Source organism: Eptatretus burgeri, chromosome 8 (genome assembly GCF_056783735.1).
Source record: "Eptatretus burgeri isolate ZD-2024b chromosome 8, Ebu_testis_v1, whole genome shotgun sequence".
NCBI lineage: Eukaryota > Metazoa > Chordata > Myxini > Myxiniformes > Myxinidae > Eptatretus > Eptatretus burgeri.
The window spans coordinates 103268372-103288985 of record NC_140968.1 but is presented as its reverse complement, the minus strand read 5'-3'; the positions used below and the strand labels follow the sequence as shown (position 1 = coordinate 103288985).

Here is a 20614-nt window from a genome sequence, read left to right as displayed (position 1 = left end):
ACCCTTGGTACCCCTGGCATGCGAGGTACACACGTGTGCGGGTTATACGTGCCTGAAATTTTCCCAGAGCACTTTTTTTTTGTTTGTGTGAAAATATGGTGGCTTGTAATTTATTTAATTGTTTTTCAAGGTCTGAAGAGAGGGTAGAGGCTGCAGCCTGCCTATCTGAAGGATGAGGGATGTAATTGCAGAAGGTGGAGTCATCATCAAATATATATAAAGGGGATTTTCTCAAGAAATACCTTGATGCTCAAGTTTACGTTTTCATCTGTAGCAATGCTAGTTTGGTCGTGCATTTACGATGCTGAAGCCCGTTTTTATCCGAACCAATTTATTTGTTTTGTTTTCTTGCAGGTTTGGATTCGGTGAATTTCGACGGACGTAAACCTGATTTTTTGTGACCTTTCGCACAAAAGCAGTTCCACCATCCGACTCTTTATGTCGAGAGTCGGACAATTTCACGAATGCGGTTTTTGTGAACTGACACACATTGTACGTGGAATCCAAGAGCGCACCACAGTGAGCTTAAATATTCTTCTACACTCTGCTGAGAGGAGCTGAATTCAGGTCGTACACAAAGTCGATACGTTTGAGTTGCATCAAGATCGACTCTTATTTGAGCAAGATTGATATTTCCAAACGTTGTGCTTTTGGCCGTGCTCTCAAACCTATCGGATGTATTTAGTGTACGATTACAATGTTACCCACACTTAAATTATTTCTTTTTCTCTCACATACTCTCATTTGAGCACTTGTCCTGGTTTGTTTGTTTTTTCTCCTCCTGGAATTCCCTCCCATTCTCCCTGCGGTCATGCCCCTCTCTGCAGTCCTTCAGACGAGGTGCCTATCATTGCACTCTACTTCGGTTTGTGGTGTTCTACATTTTATAAATGCGCACCATTTTGAATTCCTTCGAAGATCTAAACTAAGATATAATTTGATGACGTGAATCTTAAGGTCTTATATCGTATGCACTTAAGGTGAATCGTATGCACGCTGCCAGTCTTATAAAACTACGATATCATCGTAGGTGTCTCTATCCAAAATGATTCTACTTTTTGAAGGATCATGTAAAACAGTACTTACTGTACAATAACGTTTTTCTTTTCCCTCAAAAATGTTTTTTCTTTTTTCTTTAATGTTGTCCGATGTTTACCGAAAGTCTGGTCGTGCAGCATCCCTTATGTATATGTGTTATGGTGAAACCCTTCGACATCATTCTCACTTTCTGCATTGGATTTTGTGCCTTGTACATATGAATATTGCTGTGAACGGTGCACGCTTGGTGTTTTCTCAGCCATTGCTTTGATATTATGCCTCGGAGGGATTTCCAAACCCTTGTAAAGAAATTTAAAAAGCCTGCAGAGAAGCCTGTGTTTCTCCGCACACTCATCGGTGTTTGTATGGGAATTGCAGCGAATGTTTGCTGGAATTCCAATAAGCTTCGATCCATTGGCTGTAATTTATATGTGCAAGGTAATGGTTTTGAAAGCAGGCTCATGATCATGATGATTTGAGTTGGTGCTTGGTTGTCGATCTGTATTTTTGGTCATTACAAAACCCGTTGGTGGAGGTGCTTGAGTGGAAGGATAAATAAATTGTTAAAATGGACAAATTGCGCAAACTCGTGCCTTCCTCCTCCTCTTCCTCCTCCTCCTCCTGGAACGTCTCAGACGATGATGTCCTCGTGTTTTTTTCACCGTGTGTTCTTTGTTTTACAATTCAATTATTTTGTGTGCAGCACGTGCCTTCGGGTTGGCACCACTGCAGAACACGACTACGCCGTTGATGCAGTGACCCCTCAAGGTGAGGACAGGAATTTGTAATTTATTAACGGTGGCAAAGATAGCTTGCCTACTCTTCACGAAGGACGCTGTGGGATCTTCAACGTCCACCAACCAATCCAAACAGACGGAACACCCGGTTCAACGGAACACACGCATTGATGCCTCACACTGCCCACAAAACACCAGGATGACAGTTGATAGCTGGGTTGGGCATCAAACCCAGGCTAGACAGCTCAAAGGTGAGTGTGCATACCTCTCGACCATCCTTCCAGGCATTTTTTTTTTTATGATAAACATTCCTTCATCAGTTTGCTCTCCACACCATGGAAACGTGCAGTTGACTACGTTCAGCATGCTGGTACTTATCACAATCGATGTGGATTTCTCGACACCTTTTGCTGTTGTTCAAACTCTTGCTATATTCGCTCTTAACTTCGTTTTTCACTTTTTGAACTTTGTCATGACTTTTACCAAATGACTCTGCAAGTTGAATCTTTCATTTACCTTTGTATTTAAACTGACACAGCGTTCCAATGGTAATTGTTGTTTTATTGAACTTAAACATAAACAAAAACACATTTCCGTTTGTTACAAAAACTCCTGTGTTAAACAGCACAGTTTCACTCCAGTGTTTCGGTCGATTCACCAATATGTTTCACAATACAGCACTTCCTTCTTAACAAACCGAACATTCGCCGAAGGGCATAGGCCTAAAGATGTGATCCATTTCCTAGAAAAGGAAACCTACATCAATATAACAGTTGTTGAAATGAAAACTTAAGCTTTACTTTACTTTAACCTTTGCTGGCACATTGCCAACATGTCTCACCACAAGGACTCAGTCAAAAACAACTTTGGGAAACGTTGATCGATTATAAAAACGTTTTGTCCTTTTCCACTGCACGGGTCCAAGTGGACCGACAGGGTGTGAGTGTCTTTCCTGCAGAAAAAGATCAACAGTTGCGGCGAGCCATCAATCTCAATCCTCCCCATGCTAAATCGGCCCAGTCATATCTGCACAGGAAAATGGATCATCGACGTACCTTGTAATTTAGATGCACTCTTAGATCAGGAATGTACAAGAATGTCTGTAAGACAAACAACTCAACATTAAACATCAGTACTTCGTAGCAAGCACATGCAGCTATGCAGAGATTGTCGTAGTCACCACACTGAAAATTCTGCGTCTTCGGTAATGGCTGTTGCATGGTTAATGTACCATACCGTGGAGTGTTGACCTCGATCACGATAACCACCTACCATGGGTAGTTTTCTGCAGTAAAGCCAGAACAGACTCTGAAGATCCACAGGCATTGCCTCCTTGAACTGGGACAAGACGGCAGTACCTCCTTCGGGACAGTCCAAAGTCAAATTCCTTTGACCGATGTCTGCTCCTCCAGAAGTTATTTCAGTCTTCAAGATTCTGTTTATCTACGGTGTGCACGAGTTCACACAGGGGATTCCCTCATCAAAAAGGTGGAAAATGGACACTAGGGGGAACATAACGAGTGCTCCGAGGGCAATGCCGGCTTGCGTGACAATTCCACCCCATACGAGTGCCGAGTGGCCCATGTCGTGGAGGATGCAGCCAATCATCGCCTTCAAGTAGGTGAACAAACCCAAAAACATCACCCACACCATCACCTGGAAATACAGAAACAATTTCTCATTTTGAATAACTTTTCTTTTTTCAAGTACTCTAATGTATTATAAATGCCCAACTGTACCTTATCATTGTGGGGTGTATCAGGTAACCCATTTAGCCTGTTTCTGCTCACGACTGCACAACTTAGGATGCATGATATGCGTTTGAACTGTATTGGTTTTATGATGATGTCATGGGCACTGATATGTGTTGTACTTTGGTGCAGTTTTATCTGACTACAATGTAGTATCGATGGTATGGAAACCGCAACTTTAAAATTGTTTCTTTAAATGTCCAATTCCGTCAATTTAAATGAAAAAGCATGGAAATCGAAATTCGTTAAACGTGAAAACAGTAGCACAATGACCAGCAACTTGTGTAGCACAAGTGTATGTCGACGATCGTCAGTGATTATCGTCATACGTTATACCGTGACTCTCAGGACAACCAGACAGACAAAAACCAATGAGGTCTTTTAATGTCTGCCCATGTTCTTCTGAGATATTTAAAGTTGTTACCCCACACACGTGAAGTGAAAGTAGGGGTTAAGAAATTAGTTAATTTGTCTGTCTGACTGTCTGTCCACAAGCGTCAGTTTTTGATCAAGGAAAAAGTTGATTTTAATTGAATGTTATATTATGAACATGAATCAGAAAACAAACCTGTAGTTTACTGTACTTTGTCTCTGAATTCGTCCTAATCATGCATGTGTATATGGGAGTGAGATTATTACTTTTATTCTGTGTGGGAGGGAGAGATATAGAGTAGGGGAGGGAGAGCCGTAGAGTGTGGGGGGGGGAGAGACGTAGTGTGTGGGGGGGGAGAGACGTAGAGTGTGGGGGGAGAGACGTAGAGTGTGGGGGAGAGACGTAGAGTGTGGGGGAGAGACGTAGAGTGTGGGGGGAGAGACGTAGAGTGTGGGGGAGAGACGTAGAGTGTGGGGGGAGAGACGTAGAGTGTGGGGGGAGAGACGTAGAGTGTGGGGGGAGAGACGTAGAGTGTGGGGGGAGAGACGTAGAGTGTGGGGGGAGAGACGTAGAGTGTGGGGGGAGAGACGTAGAGTGTGGGGGAGAGACGTAGAGTGTGGGGGAGAGACGTAGAGTGTGGAGGGGGAGAGACGTAGAGTGTGGGGGAGAGACGTAGAGTGTGGAGGGGAGAGACGTAGAGTGTGGAGGGGGAGAGACGTAGAGTGTGGAGGGGAGAGACGTAGAGTGTGGAGGGGGAGAGACGTAGAGTGTGGAGGGGGAGAGACGTAGAGTGTGGAGGGGAGAGACGTAGAGTGTGGAGGGGGAGAGACGTAGAGTGTGGAGGGGGAGAGACGTAGAGTGTGGGGGGGGGAGAGACATAGAGTGTGGGGGGGAGAGACATAGAATGTGGGGGGGAGAGACATAGAGTGTGGGGTGGGGAGAGACGTAGAGTGTGGGGGGAGGGAGAGATATAGAAGATGGGGGAGAGATATAGAGTGTGGGGGGAGAGATATAGAGTGTGGGGGGAGAGATATAGAGTGTGGGAGGGAGAGATAGAGAAGATTGGGGGAGAGATATAGAGTGTGGGGGAAGAGATATCGAGTGTGGGGGGAGAGATATAGAGTCTGGGAGGGAGAGATATAGAGTGTGGGGGGAGAGATATAGAGTGTGGGGGAAGAGATATCGAGTGTGGGGGGAAGAGATATCGAGTGTGGGGGGAGAGATATAGAGTGTGGGGGGAGAGATATAGAGTGTGGGGGGAGAGATATAGAGTGTGGGAGGGAGAGATAGAGAAGATTGGGGGAGAGATATAGAGTGTGGGGGGAGAGATATAGAGTCTGGGAGGGAGAGATATAGAGTGCGGGGGGAGAGATACAGAGTGTGGGGGGGGGGAGGAGAGACAGTTTGTGTGGGAGTCAGAGATAGAGAGTGGAGGAGAGAGACAGAATAAATAGATGAGGTGATGTGAGGAGAAACGGGTGAGGTGAGGTCCATTTATAAATTTGGATCATTGAATGATATATCTCTGGTACAACTTGAGATGATAAAAAACCTCAAAGCATTAAACTACATGTGTATCACCTTGTCAGTCATTTGAGCACGAACTACAAAATAGTTTTTAGAACCGACAACAAATGGGATTCGTAATGTGCATGGGAACATTCTGCTTTATAAACTCGAATTACTCCTCTTCCCCAAATACATGTTGCATAACACGGACAAAAATAACTCCAATTTTCCACTTGTGTGTATTGCACCTGTTATTGTTCATTGCACTCTGCTGACTCATGTATCCTTCAACCTTTTCCTTGTTCTCACCTATGCTTTGTTATACTACATCTGAATATGTTCACTTTCATTCTATTTCCATGTTATGTCCACCTTGTTAGTCATTACATGTGGACTTACCATGATGACACCACCAACGGTTGTGTCGTGCAGTGGTGGACACGGACTGAGGATGGCCAGCACCAGAATATATCCCCCACAGCTCAAGGCACATGTTATGATGATCCCAAGCATGGAGTGAGACCTGTACATGTACAACCGATGTTGTTTCCACTTGTATCCAAAAAGTGTAAGAGTTTAACTCGTTGGAATAACACGGTCATGGTTTTTCCACTAATTCACTTCCCAAATCATAGAACAATTTTTTTCATAAAGCTTGGCTCGACCCTTAACCCAAGTACTCTTTATCAAGTATTATCTTTGTTTCATAGGGATGATGATGATGATGATGATGATGATGATGATGATGATGATGGATACCTTTCAGAATCAAATATTACAAAACGAGACATTCTACTGATTATGATGTCGTTGCAAAGTTCATTTCAACCACGTTCCAAACCTTCGCTACTTGCCAACATCGCTTCACCCACAGAAAGGTCAATGAATGGCATTAAACACGTCCCAATCCATTTGAAAAGTGAAGAGACATCGATTTGTCCAGGGGCATGCTCCAAGGTAATCCCTCCTATTCTTTTTCTCCAAAACAGGTAGATGTTCAAATGAAACAGATGGATAACTAACATCAATCTTTATTCTCTTATGGTGTATATTGATTTATCAACTTTATCACCACTGCGGGCACTGACCACATTCCAGAAATTTTGTGATGCCATCACGATAGAACCATGAAAATCTGACGGAACCAAATCGGGGCTCCATTGACCGTAATGGTGCACCCAACTCTCATCTCCAGTCAGTCAGCCATTCCAACTCTCATCTCCAGTCAGACAGCCATCCCACCTCATCTCCAGTCAGTCAGCCATCTCAACTCTCATCTCCAGTCAGTCAGCCATCCCAACTCTCATCTCGAGCTCTTCACAGCACTGATGTCGTGCTGCCCTCTGCCATCTTGATTGACGTAGCACTGAGACATCTTGTGTCAGAATCATGAAACTTCGCACCCAGTGGTGGGAAGAACTAATGTGTGGACTACGCTTTGTTTAATTTCAATATCTTTCCCTGTTTTTGAGAAAAAGGATAGGAGGCATTACTTTTCAACACATCCTCATAATTACAGACTTATTCACATTACATTTCCAGTTACATTTGACAACGAATGAATTGTGTTCTGATTATTTGGTTTTGGACATGCTCTTTTTGCCGTCACACCAAGCAATGATTGCTTTGGATACATTGATGGATAGACTTCAAGGTGTTCTGCTAGTTTGGTTTTGTCTGGAGCTGACATTGTTCCTCATCGTTGTGTTTTTGTGTTTTTTTTTTTTTTTAACCTTTCCTGGTTCTCCTATTTTAATTATTAGCTCAACATTATTTATTTATTTTTATTTTACTTCTTTATGAAACCGTTATTTTGCAAAAAATTTCACTGGCTGAGGATGATTCGCTTCCATCGTTTCTCATCTCGATATACTTTCTTTAATTTGTCTCCATTTTTATCCATCTTTTTTGTTGAGTGATCTTATTTGAAAAGAAGGAAGTGAATCAATCTGTATGGAACGCAACCTCGACCTGTGATAAGCAAACTGCACCAGCACCTGTACAAATGAAAATAAACCCATTGGTCGTCAAGGATGACATTGAGTCTCGGGAAGTGAATAGTGCCTTTCTCGGGGAAATAAAGGAAAAATAATAATAATGAAAAACCGTATTCCCTTCTGTGGACATTCTTTGGAGTTAGAACAGTCTTCTTGGTTTCTTGGCCTTTCCAATTGTGTACTACCTGCTTTTGACAGACTGACCTTTCATCCAGTTTCACATCTTCGGATTGGTTTTCACCGTTCACCTGTCTCTCGTCACATATGGTTGATAAACAATCCACTGCTCTTTGCCTCCACTTCTTTGGTCGCCATTTTGTGCCAGTCCCATCAGTGGTTTCCTGAGATTCTTACACAGTTTTGTCAACCCTTCCTCACCATGTCAGTCTGTACATCCCGTGTTTTCCAGATAAACGGCTGCTGAAAATGCCGTCACCATTAGCCTTCCACCACCTGTTGTTCCATCACTTTGACCTTAACAAACTTTTCCATGAGCCTCGATATTCATTATCAAGGTAGAGGGGCTGGCAGGGTAGCTTACATGTACACGCACTCACCTCTGAGCTGTCTCGCCTGGGTTCAAATCTTGACCGAGCTATAAACTCTCGTACTGGTGTTTCGCGGTCCTACGGATGTCCCGTGTTAGGCATGAGTTGATTGACGTTAAAGATCCCACGGTGTCCTTCGCAAAGAGTACTATCACCGGCACCCTGAACAAATTCCAAATTCCTGCTGTAATCTACAGGGGACACTGCATCAGCAGCATAGCTGCACCTCCAGCATATGATGTCATCCTCTGTCATTTACTGCAGATGAAAGAAGGTCAAAGTAGAATTGTCCACTGATCACAGCTATCTTAAACGTCTTGCACAACACATGATGGATCGTATCGTGTTCTTTGTATAAGCAGGACACTCCAGTGTACGTGACGGTATTAATAATTACCCACGGGGAATGTTTGGGTAGCATTTAGAAATGGTCGCGCATTTGCACAGCAACATATTGTACCATTCATACCTTTGACCCCATTGAATGAGAAACCGGTTTCTTTTTCCATTTTCCAGTTATAGTCTTATTACTGCTAAACCACCAAACCCTGCTATCACTCCCCCCTTTCAAGGAATGTGATGATTTAACCTATAACATGGTAAACATTTGGGACTTTGATCGGTTCGTTGCTCTACTCACTTGCATGGAAAAGTGATGGTGAACAGAGTTGCTATTGGCTTGGCGACATTGCTGAGAATGGCAGCAAAGGAAAATGCCTTCAGACCATATGGCAAGCAAGAGTAACTTTGTACGGAGGGCACTCCTGTAGTAGAGACCACATTGGTGATGCACAAGAGAAGGAGCAGATAGATGAGATCGCAGGAACAGGAAGCAGGTATCCAGGACGTGGAAACCGACTTGAGTTTTATTCCTTGTTCCATGGTATCAAGACTTGCTTCCTTTTTGATTAAGTCTTTGCTTTGTTGCTCATCTTTCTTTTGAGCTTTGTTGACGTCGGAGTCTGTAAAGAAAATTTTGATGTAAAGCAGTTATTTTCGATATGTGGATGAGTTGATTGTTGGCCTACAGTGTGTGACCTGTGTCCAGGCGATATCCCACCCCCTACCCCCCCTCCCAAATAACGAAAAAATTAATATTATCCCTTAATTTTACAATTTTATCTTTATTTTTAACTTTTTCTTTCAGCTGTTTAGGTATTGCATTATTAGGGAATACTGTACGACAATGCATGCAGTCATGGCAAGTATTCACCCCTGTGTCTGTCTGTCTGTCTGTCTGTCTGTCTGTCTGTCTGTCTGTCTGTCTGCCTGCCTGTGAGCACGATATCTCAAAAAGTTATGGACGGATTTGGCCGAAAGGTGGTGGACATGTGTATGTAACAAGGAAGAATTGATTAGATTTTGGTGAAGATTCGCATACGAGAATTGTTTTTTTAATGTGATTCTTCACCATTGAGAGATGGGACCCAAACTATATAAAGCATGATATCTCAAAAGTTGTGGATGAGTTTGGTAAGTGACAAGAACAAGCCGATTAGATTTTTGTTCAGGTTCAGGTCCAGATCCAGATCCGTCCTAGCAGTTGTGGGATATAAAACGTAAACTGTTTGGCCTGGCAGAGGTATGTGTTTTATTGAGTACCATCCCAGTTTAACTTTCATGTTCACTCTGTGAGCTTACACATTTCTTTCACACTAAAAGTCCAATGATTGAACATGCTCCTGTGTTCCGAATTAGGGGGTGGTAGGTTTTAACCTGCAAAATGGCAATCGGATGGGAGGTCCTAATGGCAGGGGTAGCCTGGCAGTGTCACGGGTGGTGAAGCTCTTGGATGAGCATAGTTTACGTCTATAGTGACCACTCCTTTGGCCTCACCGTTAACCTTCCATGACCTGTTCTTCCATCGCCTTGACCTTAACCAGCTCTTTCTTTAGCCACCTCACTAAGGCCCATGCTATCTCATGTTTACACGAAGCTGTGAGCATATCAGTTAAAATGTGTCGCTTGCATAGTATTCCAGATTCTCCTCGCTCAACATAATCTGTGCGTTTTGTCCACAAAAGTTTGCTAATGCACAAGCGTACGTCAATTCTTGGAAATTGGCTCCTCAAAAATGATAGCAAACTTTAACATTGTAATTGTGTATCACAGCATGTGATGGAGAACAGGAGTGAGTGATTAGTTTCATTTAGAATGCAGAACGTGCCAAAATCCATGTGTTGGACTTCCCACCTGAAATTAATATAAGGTTTCTCTTTGTGTTTCCAGTTATCTGTGCTATTTTGATAATTTTTTTTTCTTTTCTTTCTTTACAGGAGTGAAGTTCATGGAAGAGCAAGGTATAACTGACAGTTGTATACACATCAAGGGAATGAGCAGACAGGAAGAGAAGAGGGAGGGGATGTAGGATGCTGAAACTAGCAAGTAATATGGTTAAGGTAGGAAAGATCATGAATCAGAATTGGGATGATGACATGGCAGTGCACTACTTGCTTTAAGTCCTGGAAGGAAGAGAGATATAGAACAGCCTCTGGAAGGTGGTTTCATAAACAGGAGAAGCGAGGATTAAGAGTTTCATTGTGCAGTCAGCCTGGATTTTGGAAGTTTAACAACAAGGTGGTTACTGGGAGAACGCATGCATCCTCGAGTTGCTGGGGAGGGTCGGAGGATTAAGGAAGCAGAGGGAGCAATGTTGGAGAAAAGACGGTAGAAAACAGAGACCACCGACCTGCCTGTGATGTAAGAGTGAAAGACCTTATGCTTTGGCTTAATCACAGGAGATTCCAATACTGTTGAGACCTTTAGATTCCATTTCGTTCAGAAGAGACGAATGTGATGCTGGGACACCAGTCCAGAGCGGAGAGCAATATTCTATTAAGCGACAGACCAAGGCCTTGTCGGCTGTGAGTAGTTCTGATTTTACCATTGACGGAGGATGCCCAGTGTACGGCTGACTTTGCGGGCCAGCTTTGTTATGTGGTCGGCTCAAGAAACGTCATGGCTGATGGTGAGGCCTGGATGTTCAAGAGATTGAACCTCTTCCAGTGGTTGACCAAGGAAATACATAGGTCGGTTCATTTGACCATCAATCCAGAGCGATAGGGTGACTGGGGGTTTCCAGGATCAGAAGACATGTTCCATTTATCAGACTAGAGTCCAATCATTTTCAGGTCAGCAGAGACAGACATAGCTGCTGTCTGCCGAGCAAATGGATGAGATACTGTCCAATACAATGTGGCATTGTCTGCACAAAGGTTTTCCAGAGCATCGGAGAGATCATTAATAGGGATGAGAAACAAGACTGGGCCCAAAACACTACCTTGGGGAACTGCAGACTCCATCAGGAGAGAGGAGGAAAATGGAGTTCATCCTTGAGATTTGCAGATGGTGTTTTCTGGCATGCCCCAGGATGGACACACACATGTTGCGAGCCTTACGGAATAAACCAAAGTTGATCCCAGTCGGTTTAGCTTTCCATGTTGATAACGAAAGCTCCTTGACTGCTTTTGCCTCGCCGCAGGAATCAGGGTACCAGGCCTAAGAGGATGGATCAGAAAGTATCGTGCAGGATGGGGTAAACTGGTGCATGAGAGAAAGTAGACTTTTGTGAAAATATTCTCAAGCAGAATCAATATCAAGTGTTGTGGAGATGGTGGTCCAATCCTTTGAGAGAGGGCAGATCGCAATCACTGCCAGTTGGCCTGTACGAACAGTCATGTTCTGCGTCTTTAAGGTTGCTGCTTTACAATAGCCAGAGATATGGGCATTGACAAGAGCCAAGAGGGGCAGAAGAGTAATAGAGAGTGGATCGAAAGTTAGTCATTACGAGGTGTGTGTGTGTGTGTGTGTGTGTGTGTGTGTGTGTGTGTGTGTGTGTGTGTGTGTGTGTGTGTGTGTGTGTGTGTGTGTGTGTGTGTGAGAAACAGACAGAACGAACAAATCAGGTGGAGAAATCTGGGTTGGGAAGTTTTACTGCGGTGCCATGGATGGTTATTGCTGAGGCACCACCCAATTAGCTGGCATTGTAATCGTTGAAATCACGGCAGATGAGAAACAGAGATTCTCTAAGTATGTGAGTGCATGCCTACCTACCCCTGAAAAAAAATTTCTGCAAACTTTTCTTTCAAAATGTTGCACAAAATGAAAACTGATTGGACACGAATACTAAACTGGTGTCAGGCACGTCTGATATTAATGAGAGAGCGTAAAAACTCGACAGACCTCGAGGAATGATCGGTAAACCACCGGTGTGTGTGCTCACCTGTATTCTGAGAGCTTGCAAAGGACGCCAATGGGATGAATGCAATTGCTGAGATAAAGACCATGCAGAAGAGGACCCAGAAGTAAACGGTAACTGAAAAATTTTCCTCTTGGTAGCGGAGTTCCATCTTGTACTCTGAGACATTGAGCGATACGTTCATGCAGCTCCCCATGCCGACACCCTGTGCCAGTGCCACAGATGAAGGAACCAGGGCACTCAAGCTTTGTCCCACGAAGAATGTCCTCATATAGATTCCCCGAAACTTATGCATAAAGGGCATAAAGGTGATGTTCGCAGTGCAGCAGCAGATTGATAAGATAAACACGATGATGAGGTAGGGGACACTATGGCTGTGCCCTTTAATGACGATTGTGTAATTCCAGAGGACCGGCAGCAAACTTGCAGCGGCTACATTGAACCCATTGAGGCCAAAAATCATCTTTTCTTCATTGAACCTTCCTGAAATGGTTTTCTGAAGGGCACCCATGATCATGAGGGCAACATTAGCAACTGTGAGTAGAAAGTTGAGGTATGAATGCAGCTCCCAACCTGTGCAACACAACCCATACATGAGGGACACCACTCAGGAAACAACAGGAATGTTTTTGGGCAGTGATATTTGAAAATTCCAATTCCTTTTCCAAACACATTTCAAACGTATCCCATTTATCCCGTCCACTCATTACCTACGTACCTTCTGGCATCACCTGCACGACCGCCGGAACTTCAATCCAAATGCTGTTTATGGCCAGCCAGGAGTTCATGGTAAACAGGGCCACCAGAATGTGTGTGAACGTGGGATTGGTCCACATCGTTCTCTCTGCAGAACACAATCCTGTATGTTTGGCATCATGGTTTCATGGTTCGAATCGATTTGCTTGTTACAAATGGGATTCCTGAGAGCCAAAAGGTTAGCAATCGCAGGCACCCTGATCAACTTACAAATTCTTGCCATAACCTCCAAGGGGCACTGCATCAAGCAGCATAGCTGTGCCCCGAGCAAACGATGCTGCTCACAGCCATGTGCTGCATACGAAAGAAATAGACCCGAGACCTTTTGCCGATGCCCTTTCCTCTGGAGTTCCCTCCAATGGAAGATTAAAATGCTCCACATTTCCAAAGTGATTTTAATCAAGTACCGTGAAAAAAAGCAATGAGTGGCACATCCTCTTCTTCGTCGTTATGCAGCACAGGGCTGCAGGGTAGTGTCATTGGCTGAGGGTGCGGTTGTGCCACTGAATGCAGTGCCCTCTGCTGGTTAGGTCAGGAATTTGTAATTTGCTCAGGGTGCCAGCAATAGCTCACCTAATCTTCGTGAAGGTCACCGTGGAATCTTTAACGTCCACAACTAATGCCTGCAGCCAGCATGCCAAGTTTAACGTCCATCAGAGAGACAGCACAAACATTGATGAACAACCCTGCCTGCGAAACACCGGGATGACAGTTTATAGCTGGGTCGGTATTCGAACCCAGTCGAGACAGCTTAGAGGCAAGTGTGCATTCCGCTAGATCGAGGCCATCCTGCCAGCCTAGTGTCTCGTCCCAAAGCATAACCGGATGGTCTTTGTAGACCTTCTACAGGACAACATGTCTTCATTGTTTTAACCCTCCACATGACCTCACGTAGACCGTTACCCTTTCTCCTCTGTTATGACAGTAGTTCGCTTGTGTGGCTATATAGGGGTGATGAAACAAAAGCCGATATTAATTATTCAATCCCCAACAGATACTTTTATCTCCCAAAAGAATTTCCTGATGTGAAATACACTTCCCAACAAAAATCATATTTGGCAACTCGTTAAGGGAATTTCGCGTTGAATTACATCATAGTTTAATTACATCAAGCAGCAGCTTCTTCGCTCACTGCAGATCTGGATAATATCACAAACTGGTCCAACACGTGGAACATGTCTTTCAATCCGGACGAACCTCACACTCTCACTATGTCTCTTCGAAAGGACCGTTCAGAACCCCCCCTCCCACCCCCCATCCACTTTCTCAACAATCCTCTGGAAGAAGTCCTTTCTTTCAAGCTTCTGGGTCTCACTATCTGCCATGACCTTTCCTGGGAAAGTCACATTTCCAACCTCGCCTCCAAAGTCAGTCGCCGACTGGGAATCCTCCGTCATGCAAAGTCCTTCCTTGGCCCACCTGAGCTCCTGACCACTTACAAAGCTTTTGTCCGTAGCCTGATGGAGTACTGCTCTCCCCTCTGGGCTGGTGCTCCTGCCTCCCACCTTTCTCCGCTTCACGCTGTAGAAACCAGGGCATTTAAGATCATCGGCATCTCCTGCAATGAGGATGAGTCTTTGGACCTCTCACTCTCTCATCGCAGGCTGGTCGGTGGTCTTTCTGTCTTCTACCGTCTCCTCTCCAGCCTCGCCCCTCCTGCTCTCTTTGATTTGTCCCCACCACATTTCCGCAGGGCGCTCAAGGTCCGCCAACAACCCCCTTCTGGTAAAACTACCAAAATCACGAATCACTGCTCATCTTCACTCTTTCATTCCTCTTTTTTCCCGCCTTTGGAATAAACTCCCTCACTCTATTCATTCCCATTCTTCCTTCCAGGTCTTCAAAACAGCTGTTCACCAGCACCTCTTATCATCCCCCATCCAAATCCTCGATCTTTTCTACTCCCGATAATCCACCCAAGCCCACCTCCTTCAAATTCCCTGCTTTCCTTCCTGAAAGTCCCTGTAATGTCCATCTTCTATTCCCCATGTTTCCCATCCCATCCCTCTCCCTTCCACAGATCTCCTAATGTCTCTGTTCCCCACTGTTTTGTCCCTCCCACTCCCTCCCCTCTTGTCTCATGCCCCCTTGCTGTGCGTTGTGTGTTCGCTCTCACACGAGCCTCGACAAGGTATACAAAAAAAAAAGTTGTAAATCTCATCACTGTGTGCATGGCTGTTGTGTAAGGATTCCTCGTGTACTTGGATCCCGTGTGTGTGAGGATCCCTCGTGTATAAGGACGTCTAAGGACCCCGAGTATGTATGGACCATGTATGTGTAAGAATCCACCCATGTGAGGATTCCAAGTGTGTAAGGGTCCCTCGTGTATGATAATCCCTCGTGTGAGGATCCCATGTGTGTTAGGACGTGTGAGGATCTATTGTATGTAAGGATCCCGTGTGTTTTAGGATCCCACATTGTAACGTGTGTGTGTGTGTGTGTGTGTGTGTGTGTGTGTGTGTGTGTGTGTGTGTGTGTGTGTGTGTGTGTGTGTGTGTGTGTGTGTGTGTGAGGATCCTAGGTGTGGAAGGATCCCACATTTGTGAGGATCTTATGCGTGTAAGGGTCCCTCATGTGTAAGGATTGTGAGGATCCCGTGTATGTGAAGCTCCTACACGTGAAAGGGCATGTGAGGATCCTGCGTGTAAGGATCTCGTGTGAGGATCTTATGTGTGTAAGGACATATGAGGATCCTGCATATGTGAGGCTCCTACATGTGTAAGGATACCATGTGTGTGAGGTTCCCTCGTGCGTGAGGATCTTTAATGTGTAGGAATTCCGTGTGTTTGAGGATCCCACATTTTTATGATACTGTGTGTGAGGATCCAATGTGTGTAAGGATCCCTCATGTGTGAGGATCCCTCGTGTGTTTGAGGATCCCACATTGTGACGATCCCATGTGTGAGGATCATACATGTTTGAGGATCATATGTGTAAGGATCCCTCATGTGTGAGGATCCCATTTGTGTCAGGTTTTGTGAGGATCCCAAGTGTGTAAGGACGTGTGAGTGTCTAGTGTGTGAGGATCCCTAGTGTGTAAGGACATGTGAGGGTCCAGTCAGTGTGACCACTCCTCATTTTCATAAATGCCAAGGTGAGCCAATGAAAAAAGCCAAGAATTCACAAGGTTTCGGAAAAGCGATGATAATAGAAAACTAAACCTATACACCAAGAAAACCTATAGAAAACCTACAGAAAACCATGACGCCAAGGTGAACAACGAATCGCCAAGATCTTGTGAAAAAAGCCAAGGAGTGGTCACACTGGGTCCAGTGTGTGGGGATCCCTAGTACGTAAGGACGTGCGAGGGTCCAGTGTATGCGAGGATCCTTTGTGTGTAAGGATTTGTGAGGTTCCAGTGTGTGTGAGGATCCCTAGTGTGTAAGGATGTGTGAGGGTCCAGTATGTGTGAGGATCCCTAGTGTGTAAGGATGTGTGAGGGTCCAGTGTGTGTGAGGATCCCTAGTGTGTAAGGATGTGTGAGGATCCCTAGTGTGTAAGGATGTGTGAGGATCCCTAGTGTGTAAGGATGTGTGAGGGTCCAGTGTGTGTGAGGATCCCTATTGTGTAAGGATGTGTGAGGGTTCAGTGTGTGCAAGGATCCCTCGTGTGTAAGGACTTGTGAGGGTCCAGTGTGTGTGTGTGAGGATCCCTAGTATGTAAGGACGTGAGAGGATCCATAGTGTGTAAGAACTGTGAGGAACCTATGAGCGTAAGGGTCCCACGTATGTGAGTGTCCCATGTTTGTGAGGATCCCTCGTGTGCTAGGGTCCCTTATATGTAAGGATCCGTGGTGTGTAATGACCCCGTGTGTGTGAGGATCCTACATGTGTAAGGATCCCGCATGTGTAAGTATAGCACGTGTGGTCCATGGTGTTCATCTCCCAAGGTTGTACATTTTGTGTCGCACAGTGCCCCGGTTCCTTGGCCAACTGTAACAGGTTTTTGGGATTGCAGCTTTCTCGGACACATTTGGTGTGCTGCCTATTTCGACACGAACAACGCATCATGTTCTCAAGTTAATCTGAGCAGCGTGTTTTGGCCTCGAGCCCGGTCGCATTGACATTGCAGAAGTTTGCAACTCGAGTGGAAGGGTCCATGGAATGTAATGAAGCCAGGTCATGTCAAGATTCGGAGAAGTTCATCCATTCATTCTCCTTCTCACCCCCTTCCATCGCATGGCTTGTCCTCGATTTTGAGAGTCGTGCGTGCTGTCCTCGAGTTCCCTGGAAGTAACGTCCTTGACCATCTTGATATTCTAAGGATTCGCTCCGGTTCACCCCATGAAAACGACCATGTCCATACCATCATCGAGCACTAATTACACCTTGGTGGGTCTACGCACTCCTGTGCAATGATCCTTTTTATTCGGACGTGCTTGCAAGCTCAATGTTCCGACAATACAATCGTGTTTCCTTGTTTGACGCTCAACTTTTAAAGGGCCAGGACATTGACATACAACCATAGGTTGGCTTTGATGTGCCGAATGACCTCCTCCTTGTAAGGGAACACACACATATAATATATATATATATATATATATATATATATATATATATATATATATATATATATATATATATATATATTATCAAGTTCGAAACATGACACTAGGTTGTTTTTTTTGGGAGTGCGTGTGAACCCGCTGATTAGCACACTTGTTTTGGCTTCCAACATGGAATAAAACCCTAGCTCGGCTCATCCCTAATGGAAAACTGTGTGGGGTGGACCTCATATACATTCACTGTTACAAGGTTCACCTTTCAATTCCCCTGACCTCACATTTCAATGGAACCATTGTATAATTTTAATCAACAGCTGTCCGGCGAGGGTTCGAATCCCGACCCAGCTCGAAACTCACCCTGGTGTTTTGCATGCAGGTCGATGTGTGTGCAGTCTCATCGATGGACGTTAAGCCGGACATCCCCATCTGCTAGCATGAGTCGGTGGACGTTAAAGATCCCACGGTGTCCTTTGCGAAGAGTTGACGAGCTATCGCCGGCACGCTGAACAAATCGTCCGTGCCTGGACTGTGGGTAGCAAGTGCTCATGGTCTTGGAAGTTCTTTGACATCGGGGTTACACTTGTGATCCCAGTGGTTGCTTCTGCACTATCAGCAAAATGGACCTGAGAGTTTCCACTTTTCATGTGAACGGTCTACCTTCAGACATGAAGACTATATGTGTGTATATATATATATATATATATATATATATATATATATATATATATATATATATATATATATATATATATATATATATATATATATATACATATAAATGTTCGTCTTTCGGCTGCTCCCGTTAGGAGTCGCAACAGCGGATCATCCGTTATGATCCGCATGCTGATTTGGCAAAGGTTTTACGCCGGATGCCCTTCCTGACGCAACCCTGGTCGCCTCTTACGACACAGGGATCAGGATTTGGGTTTCGCCATGATTCCGGGCTGCTCTACACCCTGCCCAGTGTAGAGACCCCGTCCTCAAGCGATCCTCCAACCCAAGCCTCCGAGTAGCCGGATTACAGACGCACGCCACTACGCCCGGTATATATACATATAAATGTATACACACACAATTTGTACATCATGTCTGCATTTTGCATGCCTATGATTTCTGTCCGATTTGTATCAAGTTACACATTGACCTCTGACTTCCAGAATTAGTTTTGAGGGTCCTTTGGATGTATAAAGGTTATTGCACCCAATGTAATGGTGAACCGGAGAGGATGACATTGTGGACGGACAATTGAACGCGTGAACAATTAGCTCATTGTTCCTTTGTGTTAGGAATATTAGTTGTTTTTTTTCAATCTGCGAATAAGACACTCTCTCCGATCAGGCCACACGATGTAAACTGAGAATTTGGAAACGGTTCGATGTCACTTGGAAAGTTTGTTAGTCTGGAGACGCAAACAGTTCAATTTCGTTTGGAAAAGTAGATTCAAGGATAAAGGAAAATGTAACTTACCGAGGGAGTATTACTGTGCAAGCACGGATGAAGGAAGCTGTTCAAATGTTCTTTGAATGTCCAGTGACATGAAGTGCAGGAAGGTTCGGTAACTACAGCTCTTTACGCCTCCTGGGTCGATTCTCCAGTCTGAATGAGTCGAAAATAGAACGTTCTCCGCCTTAAAACAGCTGGAGGGTGGACTGCATTATTTTTTTATTTTTTTTTTATTCCTAAAATATCGGTACCTGCAGTTATACTTTTGAGGCGTGTGTGTGTGTGTGTGTGCTCACGATTTAATATTTCACTGGTTATATTCAAACATGGAAATAATCAACACACACCATCAATGTAAATGGACAGAGGGATGCACATGGAACAACAATTAGTCAAAGAAAGGTGTCGGGATGGTTTCACATGATACTGTTACGTTTGGGGGTTGGGGGGAGGGAGGGTGGTTAGATATTCCCATAGAACAGATAGAAATGTATGGCATACCATGGTCCGTGTCTGAATCGTAAGCCAATCTCGACGTAATAAGTAGGGACATGTCGGCTTAAGGATTGTCTTGTTTGTATGTGCACCATACAGGGGGTGGTGCATGGTAATAATTAGTTAGGGATCATGGTTAAGGAATTGTGCGTATAACCCCTTTGTAAATCTCAACGGGTTCACCGAGAGACTTTGCAAGAGAGAGAGAGAGAGGGGGGCGGAACTATGATTGCCTCCATGGATGGAGCTATAGACGCCTTCAAGGGGCGAAGCATTGCCCGGGGAGCAGAGGAAGGAGCCTAACCATGCGGATGAGTGCGTCTGAGGGATCTACCGCTAAATAGGTTGACAATGGCACCTCCTTCCACTTATTGTGCAGTCGATCTGTTTGGATCTTGGTGTGTTAAAGAGCAGGTTGCGGGTCACCAAACATGTTCTGAAAATTTATCCACATGATTATATGTACATTAAATAGTTCGATGCAAACTATTGTGGTTGCCTAACTATTGGGAAAATTAATGAAATTTAACTCCGAAGTTGTTATTTCTCGAGGCTGTTGAAAAAAACAGCCGCGTGCCATATATGGATGTTGACGTCACGTTCTCCAAAACAAAGCGGACGCTCACTCGCTCATTGAAGAAGTGTCCAGTTCAGCGGGTCGTTCTTTCGCTTTTTTTGAGCTTGCAACTGCCTATATTATCCTTTTTTATTTTGAATTATTGTGGAACAAAGTTATTTGGATATTTGTACATCATGCCTCGTACGTGTGTCGTCATGTTTTGTGAAAATGGCTGGAAAACGGGTAATCGCTCCCACCGATTCCTGAAGGAATCAAACATTCGCCGGCAATGGATAAGATTTGTACAAACAAAACGGGCGAATTTCCCCCCAAAGAAAACGGGTAAAGAGGACCCTTTGGATAGACTTGTCATTTGTGGTGACCATTTCACAGCCGAAGATTACGAAAGCAACGCAATGAGTGAGCTCGGTTTCAATACAACTGCTCAAGTGAGATTGAAGCGTGACGCTGTGCCCACCATTCAGCCTTCTCCTCCTCAGCTGGCTCCTGCTTCATCTTCTCACACTGTGTCACCTACGATTATTTGCAATTTAGTTTTAATGGCCAATTATTCAATTAGCGCCAACGTATTTTGCCTTTTCGCAATGTCGTCGTAAGGAAAAACACAAAGAGAAGAGAATAGAAAAAAGAAAAGAAAAAAAAAAGACATACGTGCAAAAAAAAAACAACACTTTCAAGCAACTAC

At 44.4% G+C, this 20614-nt stretch overlaps 3 protein-coding genes across 9 annotated transcripts in view; 2 read left to right on the top strand and 1 right to left on the bottom strand.

Moving 5' to 3' along the window:
* The window catches only part of LCMT1 (leucine carboxyl methyltransferase 1), an 85222-nt gene extending 83607 nt beyond the window's left edge, over positions 1-1615 (top strand). For all 4 annotated transcript variants that reach the window (XR_015061260.1, XM_085893357.1, XM_085893356.1 and 1 more), the window contains exon 12: positions 355-1615. Coding sequence is in view for 3 of the 4 variants with exons in the window: in XM_085893357.1 (XP_085749483.1) it covers positions 355-401 (47 nt within the window). In the remaining variant the exon portion in view is untranslated. The remainder of the gene's footprint in view (positions 1-354) is intronic.
* A 700-nt stretch (positions 1616-2315) lies between these two features.
* On the bottom strand, positions 2316-19055 carry LOC147022456 (solute carrier family 52, riboflavin transporter, member 3-A-like). 4 transcript variants are annotated; one of them, XR_015061259.1, is made up of 8 exons: positions 18879-19055; positions 12870-12995; positions 12176-12724; positions 8594-8915; positions 5808-5931; positions 3048-3431; positions 2831-2875; positions 2316-2727 (listed from the first exon to the last, which is right to left on the bottom strand). XR_015061259.1 is itself a non-coding variant. In XM_085893354.1 (6 exons), exons 2-6 carry the CDS (start codon positions 12985-12987, stop codon positions 3219-3221), a joined length of 1326 nt encoding a protein of 441 aa, XP_085749480.1. In that variant the 5' UTR covers positions 12988-12995; positions 18879-19055; the 3' UTR covers positions 2316-3218. The 4 variants fall into 4 exon arrangements, 1 of the variants encoding a protein (XP_085749480.1); XR_015061258.1 differs by having other exon boundaries at positions 2831-3431; XR_015061257.1 differs by having other exon boundaries at positions 2316-2875.
* The window catches only part of LOC147022455 (riboflavin transporter 2-like), a 59592-nt gene continuing 57407 nt past the window's right edge, over positions 18430-20614 (top strand). Inside the window, exon 1 of the mRNA XM_085893353.1 lies at positions 18430-18454. The gene's annotated coding sequence lies outside the window, so the exon portion shown is untranslated. The remainder of the gene's footprint in view (positions 18455-20614) is intronic.

What these genes read in the sequence shown, in the direction of transcription:
- LOC147022456 (XM_085893354.1), bottom strand. Translation starts at nt 12,987, where the DNA reads ATGTGGACCAATCCCACGTTCACACACATTCTGGTGGCCCTGTTTACC. An exon ending in CGTGCAGGTGATGCCAGAAG is followed by an intron (nt 12,725 to 12,869) that starts GTACGTAGGTAA and finishes TGTGTTGCACAG; the next exon opens with GTTGGGAGCTGCATTCATAC. An exon ending in CCGTTGGTGGTGTCATCATG is followed by an intron (nt 3,432 to 5,807) that starts GTAAGTCCACAT and finishes CTGTATTTCCAG; the next exon opens with GTGATGGTGTGGGTGATGTT.